The 13446-nt window shown below is 36.8% G+C and overlaps 1 protein-coding gene across 1 annotated transcript; it reads right to left on the bottom strand.

The window, feature by feature from the left end:
* Window positions 1-12104: 12104 nt before the first annotated feature.
* LOC148019366 (histone H3-like centromeric protein cnp1) lies at window positions 12105-12590 on the bottom strand. The gene has a single exon (XM_087701335.1). It carries the CDS (start codon window positions 12588-12590, stop codon window positions 12105-12107), a length of 486 nt encoding a protein of 161 aa, XP_087557461.1.
* Between the last annotated feature and the right edge of the window lie 856 nt (window positions 12591-13446).

The following is a 13446-nucleotide window of genomic DNA, read 5'->3' on the forward strand; positions in this document are numbered from 1 at the left end:
TGTTGAACCAGTTTCAGCAACAGCAAAAGGTCATATGTAGTTTTTACGAAGACAACCAATCCCGCAATTGCAAAAGACAAAGACCGTAAAAGCCAAACAAAAAATATATAAGCCTTGTATACCCAACTTTGAGCTACACTCATCCCACTAATCAGATTTTGAGAGTGTGAGGTCTTTTGGATTTTTACAGGATGACAAAACAAAACATGGATGATTTAATGGCTGAAGGTGATCTTCCCGAACCTATGATGGAACAAAAATTGGATTTGATTATGATGCAGCTTGATGAAGAACGAAGAGCCCGACAAGCTTTGCAAGTTCAATTGGCTAATCTACAATGAACTACCACCGACAAAGATGGACCACAACTCGAAGATCTTATCTGATGTACCATCGATGCGACGCTCGAAGCTCAATCCATCTGCAAAGAAACAAAGATAACTAAAAGAAATTTCAAATTTCGTACTTTCAATGGATCTCGAGATGGAAAGACTGTACTTGCATTTATCAGTCAGTTTGATGATTACTTTCATGAAGAGACATATGCTGAGAAAGATAAAATTAAATGTGGCACTAATCATTTAGTCAATCGAGCACCTCTATGGTGGACTGTGGTTCACAAGAGCATTGATTGTCCCACTACCTAGGAGAGTTTCCAAAAGAAGTTTTTGCATAATTTCCTTTCTCCTCAATTCCATGAAAAAGCAATAAAGCAATGGGATCTTCTTCAGCAAAGAGAACGTGAACCTATTTCCCAATACACTGAACGTTTTTGGAATGCCTTACTGCAACTACGTATGCTCGAAGATGTACCTGAAGCGACTCACAAACACAAGTTTATGTCTGGCCTACTTGGTCATTACTATGCTGAAGTCAATATGTTCAAGCCTACAACCCTTGAAGATGCAATTTCTTTGGCTCATGACACTAAAGACAAGATTCGCGGAAGAGACAAGAGTCCACAACAATTTCAAGCAAATGGTAACTATGGTTCCAAGCAATTCAATTCAAATTTTAGAAGATTCAATCAAAGTCGTCATCTTCCATCTACATTCCGTAAGACTTGGACACGACCACCTGCTTTGCCATCAAATACCAATTCAAACCCTAAGCCATCTTCACAGCCAAATCCCAATATTCCTAGACTTCTTGCCATTGCCAACAATGTATCTAAAGCCAAACCCATAGTGTGTTACAAATGCCATCAACTTGGACATCTAGCAGCCAATTGTCAATCAAAGAAACCACCTGTCCATATCAATTATCTTGGAGCAATGGAAGAAGAAGAACATGAGGAAATGCCTGACTTTACAGAAGATGATGATGACATTGGTACTCCTTCGGATACTTTACCAGGTATGCCAACTCCACATTCTTTGTTGACAATGAAATTTTTTGTGCATGGTAAAGAAAAGATTATTTTGCATGATGATGGTAGCACACATGATTTTATTTCTGCAAAGTTAGTGAAAGAATTGAATTTATAAACTATTTCTACACATTATCGCATTAACGCAACATTCCTAGGCACAAGATATAATGGAACACAAGAGGTGCATGACTTAGAAATTAAAATTGGTGAATACATTGAACGTAGAAATTTCCTAGTTGTACCTTTACAGTCTAGTGATATTATCCTAGGTATGCCTTGGAGTCATCGGTATAACCCTGACATAGATTATTCCACTCATTCAATTAAAATTTATTTTCAAGGAAAACAAATTACATTGCATGGTATGCACGCATCTAATAATTTTCCACTACTTACTCATACTCAAGCTAAACGTGCATTACGTAAAAGTAACAAATCTTATTTAATTTGGGTGAATGAACTTCAAGCAAAATAAAAACATATGCATCCTAGGCATAAACAATTTCTTGCACAATTTAAAGATTGTTTTGCTGATAATTTACCACTTGGACTACCACCTTCACGTCCTGAAGATCACAAAATAGATTTGATTCGTGGTACACAACCACCATGTAAAGCACCGTATAGGCATAACCAAATTGGACAGAAAGAAATTCAAAATCAAGTAGAGGAATTGCAAAACAGAGGATTAATTAGACCTAGTAGTTCTCCATTTTGTGCACTTGTTTTATTGGTAAAGAAGAAGAATAATACTTATTGCATATGCATTGATTATCGTGCCCTGAATAAAATTACTGTTAAGAATAGATATCCAATTCCTAGGGTTGATGATCTTATGGATAAACTACAAGGTTCTGCTATATTCAATAAGATAGATCTTAAATCTGGTTATCATCAAGTGAGATTGGATAAATCTGATATATTCAAAACTGCATTTAGAACACAATTTGGACATTATGAATTTCTAGTGATGCCTTTTGGTTTAACTAATGCACCTGCTACATTTAGTCGAATGATGAATCGCATATTCTTGAAATATCAGCATTGTGTTATAGTATTCTTTGATGATATATTAGTATTCAGTAAAAATGAGAATGAGCATTATGAACATCTGTCTTTAGTTTTCAAGTTGTTGAAAGATAATCAATTGTATGCTAATCCAGAAAAGAGTGAATTCTTTCAAACAGAAATTGAATATCTAGGTCACATTGTTTCATCAGAAGGTATTAAGGTTGACCCTAAAAAGATAGAAGCAATTTTAAATTGGCCCATACCCAAAAATGTGCATGAGTTATGTTCTTTTCTAGGTCTTGCTAGTTTCTACAGAAAGTTTGTGCGAAATTTTTCATTACTTGCATTACCTTTGACTAAACTTTTAAAGAAAGGTATCGTTTATAACTGGACTGATAATCAACAAAAATCTTTTGATTTATTGAAACATGCATTAGCCATTCTTTTTAGTAGTTACTAATGCTAGTGGATTTGGAATAGGAGCCGTACTTATGCAAGATAATCATCCCATAGCATATTCTAGCTGTAAATTGAAACCATCTGAACTTAAATATTATACTTATGATAAAGAATTGTTAGATGCAGTACAAGCTTTACATCAATGGAAACATTATTTACTGGGTTCTGAATTTATGATTAAAACTGACCAACAAAGTATTAGACATCTCCTTAGTCAACCCCAAATATTTGACCGACATATCAAATGGGCAGCTTTCATTCAAAGTTTTCATCCCCTTATACAATATCAGCCAGGAAAAGAGAATGTAGTAGCTGACGCTTTAAGTAGAAGACTGACATTTCATAATATTTCTGTGATATCATTTGATTCCCTTATCCCTATGAAAGATACTTATCATCACGATATTACTTTTCAAGCTGATTGGAATAAATTAGTTACAAATAATTGGATTCCTATTGATTCACTGTCTTACAATAATGGATTCATGTTTTATGAAAAGAGATTATGTGTTACAGTTCCATTTAGATCTTTTGTTTTAAATGAGATTCATTGTCCTCCATATCAAGGTCATAGAGGTATTATATCTACTTTGCGTACATTGACTGAAGATTTTTATTGGCCACATATGGACACTGATGTATCTAACTTTGTTTCTGAATGTTTAGTTTGTCAAAGAGTTAAAAGACACCATGGTAAACAGTATGGTTTACTGATGCCTTTATCTATTCCATCACGACCATGGGAACAGATTTCTATGGATTTTATTACTGGTTTACCTAACACTAAAGCTAACCATGATATGATTTGGACTATTGTAGACAGGTTTAGCAAACAAGCATATCTCATTCCATGCAAGAAAACTCTAACTGCATCTCAAGTAGCTCAATTGTTTTTGAAAATTGTTTTTACTAATCATGGTTTACCAAAAGTTATTATTTCTGATCGTGATTCTAGATTCTGTAATAATTTTTGGATTACTTTGTTTGCTAACTTAGGAACAAAGATTGATTTTTCATCTGCATTTCATCCTAAAACTAATGGTCAAACAGAAGCTACTAACAGTACTATCTTAGAACTTTTACATGCTTACACTATTTCTAAACCACATACATGGGATACACATCTACATTTACTTCAGTTTACATATAATAATACACCACACATAGCTACAAAGAAAGCACCATTTGAAGTTATTTATGGTTATAGATTGCCTACACGTATTGCATCATTATCAAATAAAATTCAGAGTGCTGATGATATTGCTAACATGCACGCTACTATTTTTGATGAAGTTAAAGATATGATTGCCAAAGCCCAGCAATCATATACAAAACAAGCCAATAAGAAAAGATAGGCCATGAATTTCAAAGTTGATGACTATGTTTGGTTACGTATAGAAAAACGTAGATTACAAAGTGTAGATAAACACCCAGTTGTGAAAATAGCACCTAGATTCTATGGACCATTCAAGATCATTCACAAAATCAATGACAATGCATTTAAACTAGAACTACCACAACATTGGAAAATTTATAACACCTTTCATATTAGTTTATTACGACCCTTTAGAGGCCAATTACCTGTACACCCTGTCTATGAAAACCCACCTTTGTTTGATGAAGAGACTGAAATCCTTGAGCCTGAAGCTATCATAGATACTGGCTTTATGACCACTAGAACTGGCCGTAGATATTCTAGATATTTGGTCAACAATCTCATGGAAGCATAAATTTAGCTCTAGATCACAGTGCACAACTTGAACATCAAGTATAATTGAACATCATTGTTCCTACTACAGGTAAGGCAAAGCACAACTACAGGTAAGGCAAAGCACAACTCCTTTTAGTGAACCTTAGGCCACTAAACAATCTCATGGAAGCATAAATTTAGCTCTAGATCACAGTGCACAACTTGAGCATCAAGTATAATTGAACATCATTGTTGGTAGCTAAATATAGAAAAAGGCTAGAAGGACTATCAAATGACAATGACTCTTTGAAAGAAGTATTACAGGAAGAGGAATCTAATGACAAATCCAAGGAAAAGGCCTTCAAAGAATAATGGGAAACAATTTGGTTTTGTTATCTCTCAAACCTATGATTTCATTGGCTTATTTGGATACTCAGTTTAGGTCATTTCTATCTAGGTTGGAGCTCCCAATGAGAGCTTTATGCAATTATGTTGGGACTTGTATATAGACTTGGACACCTATACACTATAGATAGTAGGTGCCCATCATTATCACTTTTATTTGTTATTCTTTCAGTGGAAATAGAATAAGGGAAGGTAGACTATTGGAGTTCCCATATATTATGTCTCTCTCTCTTGCTGTCAAGCTTGAACCACCATAGCTCTTGCTTCTCTCTTGCTTCTGCTCATGTGCTTCCACTATGGCTCCACCTTTCACCTAGTATCAGAGCCTACCATTCGAGGAGTTTTCTTCATTAGTGACTTCAACCCATGATATATCTACATTAGCACTTCAAGGTGAGCATTGATCTTTCACTTGTTCTTGGCTTGCTTCGGCTTCTTCCAAAGACTATTGAAGCTTGTTTGAGCACCCTATAGTGCTCCCCTATGGCCATATTTAGCTCTACAACATAGCATTGTGACCTATAATGAGTTGCACCTATTGTTCTAGTAGATCTTCCATGATTTGCAACACTCATATGCAACTCCTAGACACATCTAACACTTGGATAACACCTTGGTATTGTACCCAACACTTATTGGCTCTAGTCTGACACTCTCTAGATGTGTTATATCTTCATCATTGGATATTATTTATAGTAGACCTGTTTTATAGGTCTAGACGACCATATCTCTCATTGTTGAGCTCACCTATGCTCATATATTCATGCATTGATGTTGCGATCATTGGTGGATGTCATGGTAATGTATCGAGGTGTTTCTTGGGATGTTTTGAGTTGGAATAGGTTAGCACTTACATGTTTTTTAAAACTATTGTAAACACTTGGACAGTAAGCATTTGACTAGAAAGGCTTTATGCCTATTATGTCTATACATACTTTGGGTATGCTACTTGGCTACAATGATGCTTATCATTGATCTACATGCCTAGATATGCATATGACATGCTTTGAAGCTTGGATTTGAGCTACACTTGATGCATTTGAGATTTGGTTAGTCACTTCAGTGATCCCACTTATGGGTATTGAACACATATTGGATACTCGTGTTCTTGAACGTATTTACGATGCACTTGGGCTTCTGGATGCTATGACACTTATGACTTGAGCTTTTCTTGCTCACTTTACATTTTGGATTTTCTTCCAATAGGAGACACTTGTACTTACTTGGTAGAGCTTGGTTCTTTAATGATATTGGGAGTCTCTTGCTCATGTATATGCTTAGTTGATATATGCATACATTATTCTTAAAATATTGACGCTTGTGGGCTAATTTTCTTTTGAGGATTTGGATACCTAGTACCTATCATTGCCAGTGGTGGATACTTGATACACATTGGTTGTATGCATCTATGTATTTGACACTTCATTTTCTTTGACAATTCTTAGTACTTGGTTGCTACACTGCTAGTTGCATTCTATATATCCTAGATTGCTACCTAGATATTCCTAGCAATGGGAGCTTACTCCCTTGGTCATTTGCCTATTGATGTATGGTCATTTAATGCACTTTTATGGATAATAATGCTAATTACTATTTTTGAGTAGTTTCTTTGAATATAGATGCATAGTTTGAGCACTCTACTGCATATTGTTTGTGGAAGGACAACTATACCCTCTTTTGTTTCCACCCTCTTGCCCACCCTTTTGGCTTAGTTTTTGTGCTATTTTTCTATAATTACAGCAGCCCATATGTTATAAGATCTGAGATACACGCTCGACTTTCTTATATACTTAAAATATATATGGTAAATATTATGCTAGCGCAGAGAGAGAACAGATTAGAGAAAAGAGAGAGAGAGAGAGAGAGAGAGAGAGAGAGAGAGAGAGAGAGAGAGAGAGAGAGAGAGAGAGAGAGAGAGAGAGAGAGAGAGAGAGAGAGAGAGATTGACAACATATTAGGGATTGGAAGATGGGCTAGTCCCCCCCCCTTGTGGAGTTATATTATTGACAAGGAGCAAGCTCCTATTATTGTGAAGTTGGCACCTTTTGATCCTTCTTGAGTCTCTCCTTCTCTCCTACACAATATGTGTAGGGCTCTCCTTGATTTCAACAGAGCTTCCGCAACACTTGCACTTTCTCTCCTACACAGTATATGTGTAGGGATCTTCTATTGGAGCTTGATTTCAACAGAGCTTCCACAACACTTGCACCTTCTCTTCTCCTCTTGGAACTTGATTTCAGCAAAGCTTCTGCAGCACTTGCACCTTCTCTTCTCCTCTTGGATGCATGCAAAGTGATGCTTCCTTCACCTCTCCCACACCCAAGGAGAGCCTCCTCTTTATAGGCTTCAAGAGCTTCTCTTCTTGAAGAGAGACTTGAGTGCCAAGATTGGAAAGGTTGATCTTCATGCAAAATGTGGTTGTTCTAGGACCTACTCTGCAGCACCAATTTCAAAATATCTCTTTGTGCATTGCTCGGAGTTGGAAAAACGTCCAACACAAAAGTTGTAGTTCTCGTCATTTCCGATAACCCATGCAAGACGCTTTTAGAGATAGGCTTTCTATCGGGAGATATTTTAAAAATGGATTCACCATGTCTATTTTAAGAAAGGTAGTTTTTTCAACTCTATTCTTAACTTATGGTCCATGCAACCACCTTGAGCCATAGATAAGGAGACTTCATTAGATTTCCTTGGGTCGCAACCTTAAGGTTGACTAGCCACAAAATCTTATGTCATCTTAGACCTTAGAAAGAGAAAACCACTCCTCTCCTCATCACTTCTAGAGGATCACGTCTCTTGTCTTTCTTAGTGAGAGAATTACCTCTCTCTCGTTTTTCCTTAGTGAAAGAATTACTTTTCTTCTTAATTCATTAAGAGAGAAACGACCTTAAACCTTGACTTGTAAGGGAGAGGATGACCCCAAATGAATGCAATGCTCATTATGTACAAGTAAACATTCCCAGGCGTCCCCGGATGCACACATAAATACATATACACAATGCTAATGCACTTCCTTTTCTTAGAACTCAATCCATCATCATTTATGTGTAACTCCTTGGTTCTTGTGTACACTCTTACTTGGTAGACACTTCCTTTCCCCTTCATAACTTGTACTACCTGTACCAGATATCCCTGTCACAGTGCTCTGATCACCCCATTAAGTGATGCACTAGGAATATTGGTCTCTAAATGGTCTCATGGCCATACTAGATCATCATCAACACTTAAAGAAAAGTGAGTCATCAGTTTATTGATATAAATTTATTAAATAGAGAATGTGTAATAAGCAATCAATTTAGTGATATCCCTTTGGCTTCTAAACAATTGACCTCAAGTGTAGAGGGGATGCGTAGTCCTTTAGAAGATTTGGAAAGTCTTGTAGTTCTCTCTTAGTCATAAATTGAGCGTCAAATGGGGGATGATTCTTAAACTTAACCAAATACTTATGTAATACCTTGCCTGACCTTAGAGTATTGTCCTGATGGTGTAAAATTCTTTTAGGCACAAGGAACTCTTCTGTTTCTTCTATGTTATGGAGTCAATATAGAAAACCTATAATCTTGACAAATTGTAGAATTTTTGTGTGTTTTTAAACAAATTTAACTTAAGTAATCAATCGTCCTATATGATGTACACAAACAAAAGATCAGACTTTGCATCATTTTTAGCACATAAATGCTTCCACAAACCCTCTTTTCCCCCTACTGTTTGTGTGTTGCATCATTGCATATGTGTAGGATTTGGGCTTTTTATCATTTTTAGTGTATAAAGCAATAAAAATGCACTAAGACATACAAACTAGGATGAGCTGAGGCTATACCCCCATGCCTCAATATTGCTAAACATCCACAAATATTAATCATATTTTTTCTTAAATTTTAAAGCATGAAAACCCAATTTTCTCCCATTTTCTTTTTTTTTCCTATTGATTTAGTCATAAAAATAGGGTATTTTTTGGTCTATGATTCTTAACTGATTAGAAAATTGAAAGATGGATTTTATCATAATTTGATTCCATGTGAACTTCGTTTTTCCATCCAAAACCAACAAAATCTTCATTTTTCCTCAAAAATGCACTTTTCGGGTTGTAATTTAATTATTACAACCATGTATCATTATGGTTCTGCATTTATTTTATGATCAGCCCTCAATCATGATGCAAACAATATCTAAACAAATTTTCATTCCATATGAATTTCATTTCAACCATCAAACATAAAAAAGAAGCAAATTTCATTTATAAAAACGAGGCATATCGCTTATTCACATGTTTCAGGTTTTTTGATAATTAATATGGGCTGCTAGTGGACCCCAACTAGCAATCATTCTTTAGTGCTGAACACCTTCCTTCAGCCTCCTCTTGATCTTGGAGCGACATCCGATCCTCGTTGGACAAGCATTCTTCGATCCCTCTTCTTCTTGATTTCCTTCGTATGAACCACCATTTAGAAGAGAGAGGGAGAGAGGAGAGAGAAGGACTAGATTTGGACTAGGCCATCCAAGCAACCAATTCTCACATGAGGCCAGGTGTTGGAGAGCGAAGCAATGTTGGAATTCATGAGCATGATCTGTTTAGGGGGTTGCTTTCAGTCCATTACATGTCGCCAAGGAATGGATGGGGCGGTGCGTATTGCAGGTCACCATTTTGAAGTGGCACATACTGCAGGTCGCCGTTTTGAAATCCCCCCCCCCCCCCCCCCCCCCCCAACAAATCATTTTTTTTCTCCCCCTAAGGCCCTTTTAAGGGCCCTCTAACAAGTCCATGCCCAAACCACTTTAAAGTTGGCCCTCTTTGGCTTTGACATGTCCGACCTCTCGCACTTCGACTTCCCGACCTCCGATTTCACTTTTGAAAATTTCTACCTGCATGACTTGAAGTCCCCAACTGTCGACCACTTCCAGAAGTCCAATTTGACACTTAAAAGATTTATGAAAATTCCATAACTGTCGCTTGGCGGGTCTTCAAAGCACTTTTGAAATTCGTCTTTTGCCCGCTTAAAATCAGCCCAATTGCACCTGTCGCCTTTGACAAGATTCAATTTTCTCTTAAAATTCAAAATTTTTGGCAACTTTTGAGCACTTTTTTGGGGCAAAAATCCACTGCTCAAATATGCATATATAAATAATTTTGAATCTTTCTTTTGCTCACAAATATTATTGCCAGAAACATGGAATTATACACATTGATAAGTACTATTTTAAAAAATATTTGTATAAGCTTTGTAGTGATTTTGTGAATAACAAATCGTCGTTTGTGGACCAAAATGATTTCATTATATCATGAGTTACAAAAGTGCAATACAATTTAATAGGAAAGGACTTGATACAAGCTTTATAATTCTCTATGATTTTATGAAGAAAAAATTGTCTTTCATGGGTAAGATCAAAATGACATATCATTACATTTTTTGTTAGAATATTGCACTACAGATGTATATACAAGGGGAATGTTATTTCAGTACACATAGACAAACTGATAATTATAAGGCTATTCTTTAGCTTCTCTTTGATATTTGGCTTCTCCATCCTCAGGCTGTTCTTTAGCTTCTCCTTAATCTATAGCTTCTCCATCCTTAAGACTTCTCTCCTTCTTTGGAAACGTTGCTTCATCTTCCATACTTTCATCCATCATCACTAGTTTCCTCTTGGTAGATGTTTTCTTAGAACTTAATTACCTCAGGCACTCTTTTCTCCTTGGGCCTTAGAGGAGATGGACTAAATTTCAATGGAGAAAGCTTAGGCATGCCCTTCATTTTGGGCCCCTTTTGTTTGGACCTTAGAGACTTCTTTTTCTTGGTGGTTGCCATTTTCTTGCATTTGCCCTTCGTTGTTGCCTGTCCTTTGGAATTTGTAACTGGGAGAGGGAAATCTGGGTCCACCGGTGTAATTGCCCTATCTAAAACTAGTTCAATACACCTCTCTCGTATCCACCATATGTATGACTCAAGGCAGTCTTTGCACTGTAACAAAGCACACAAGTTATTTGAAGTAGCAAGAGACTTTCACTATAAAAAAGATAAAGCATAGGAGACTTGCATTCATCCCCTCTACATTCAGTAACTTTGAATCTATTATCCTCGAAGCATTTGAAACCACTCTCCAACCACAATTATGTACGTCATTTTGCAATGGGACCTCTTGAAGCAGAAACTTGAAAGGTCTTTGAGGATCAGCAATGCTTTCAAAGCTAGTATCCAAGTGGGTAGTAATAAGTCTAGCAACACTACACATATTAACTTATTAGCGAATATTATAAACTTTATTCAATAAAAGATAAAATAAAGAGTGTTTATTGACAATACATCTTTGATTGGCCATGGATTCCTAAAAGAGAAATCACAAAAATGACATGTCTTGCAGGAATGTTGATATAGATTAGGCTCCAATGTCCTCTGTAAACCAAAACACAAGTGAGCAATAACCCTAAAGACAAATCATCAAGAGATAGAATGTCGATGAAAGTACATTTCAATCTATGGAAAAAAAATATGTTTGTAACACTATCAAAGTGCTTAAAAAACCTTGCATATTTGAATCAGATTTTGAAAACAAATCCACAGAGATAAGTGGATCAATAACAAATATATTCTTAGCAATATCCATGCTAAGAGAATCAATATATGACCTGTATACAAAGTAAAGAATGAATAAGAGAATGAGTGCAATATAAGAACCCTTGGAAAAATTCATTATAAATAAAGAGAAGCAAAAGACCTTACCTCAAACAATAAGAAAACAACTGAATCTATTAGTTGAGTATACTTTTTGTCAAATAGGATCTTATCCTCTGGAGAAATGCTGAGGTAGTCTTCTTTCTTAGGACTAACAGAAACATTCACGACCATTTGGCCGTACACTTTTCCCATCCTCTTGTAGTTCATTGGGCCAAGAGACAAAATCTTTCTTTGCCAGATGAGATCCTCATTTTCTATTACCTCTTTCCTTTTCTCCTCTAAGACAACCTCCTGCTCACTTGCAACCCTTGTAGGATACAAATGGGTAACCTCTTCAATCTTGGGTGTTGGTGGCTCTTTCTGCTTTCTTCTAGGTGGAACATTGAGGATTTCAAATGCCTTTTGATCAGTCGATTGGAAGAGGCTTCAAAACATTGTCAAACCTATATTTAAGTCTGCTAACCATACTAAAGTCTTCATTCATTAATGTAATTCAATGTGCATGGGTAGCTGTAATATAAGCATGATTCATAAAATCTATCACAAAATCCTCTGTTGCCTCTTGCAAGCATAGAAGGGCAAATAATTGCCATCTCTTGTTGAGGCCATCCACAGAAGCAATAGAGGACAACCTATCAGATATGTCCTTGACCAGTCTAAAAAATGCAGCCTTAGGAATGAGGTGACTAGTTGACTTTTGAGCTTTCTTGATCTCTGCAAAACACCTCGGTATGTAAAACCATCTTGACTTTCTCTTTTTCCTCACAGGGGCTTCCTTGGAGAGCTGAAGTTGAGGAGAAGTTGAGGGCTCAACCTTACCAGATGACTTGTTCTGTGAGGATTCACCTTCACATACTTTACCAGTTGGTGTAATAGGGACAACAATTTCTTCAATTGTCTCCTCAACAGTTTGCTCAGCACCTTCTTCAAAAGATTTCTTCACCAAGACCTTCTGTGTAGTTTGTTTTGTCCTAGCCATTGAAACTAACACAGCACCATAAGGAAGATTAATACAAAGACAACTGACTCCCATCACACCAAAATAGAGACTAGATGGAAGCCGAAACAATACTTAGGCCTTGAACTCCTGCTCCTCGCTTCGCACAAAAGGTTGGCTCGATACAGCGTGATAGCGTGAATTGTAGTTCCTTCTTTGCCCTTATCACTTTGTATTGGGGGATTCCAACACAACACGAATGCATGAGTTCCTCGTTTCTATTTGCATGCCCTCGCTTCATATTTGCCCCGCTCGCAGTGCAACACGAGAAGACAAGAAGAAGCTCCTTCCTTGCTCTACTTCACTGTTTATTCTTGACAGCTCCAAAACAATGTGATGAGGGTTGTTGCTAAAGTTGGTGAAGTATGCTTTTGTGCTGTGTCGAACAACTCAGCAGCCTTCGATGTCACCAACGTCGAATGTATGACATCTTTGTCGATCAGATATGTTAGCACTGCCGGATGAACGACAGCCATGACGTAAGGTGTGAATTCATGTTCGTGCCAAATGGGAAGTTTTTATATACTTGCGGGTGCTGATGTCCATGTGTCATGTTCTCATTAGACATTATATTAGGGTTTTTGGAATGTAGATGTCACAGCCTCTGAGAAGCTTTTGGATTTTCTCATAGAAAACAATATTGGCATTGCTTCCTATCCAACAACTAGGGAGATTTTCAATCCAGAGTGGGACCTTGATCAAGTTCTTAACTTCTCAAAGGACTTTCGCAAGGAAGATTTTGCAAAGTTTGAAGAGTTGGCATATCCTATTGTTCAGTTGGATTCCAAGGAGTATGTTCACACCCCTGTTGGAAGGTCAGGCACTGAGAAGTCCTTGT

Source organism: Lygodium microphyllum, chromosome 20, assembly GCF_053477565.2.
Source record: "Lygodium microphyllum isolate KBCC chromosome 20, Lygodium_microphyllum_v1.1.10, whole genome shotgun sequence".
Lineage (NCBI taxonomy): Eukaryota > Viridiplantae > Streptophyta > Polypodiopsida > Schizaeales > Lygodiaceae > Lygodium > Lygodium microphyllum.

Bases quoted from the DNA above. Each gene is read 5' to 3' on its own strand.
- LOC148019366 (XM_087701335.1), bottom strand. From the start codon at position 12,590: ATGGCTAGGACAAAACAAACTACACAGAAGGTCTTGGTGAAGAAATCT.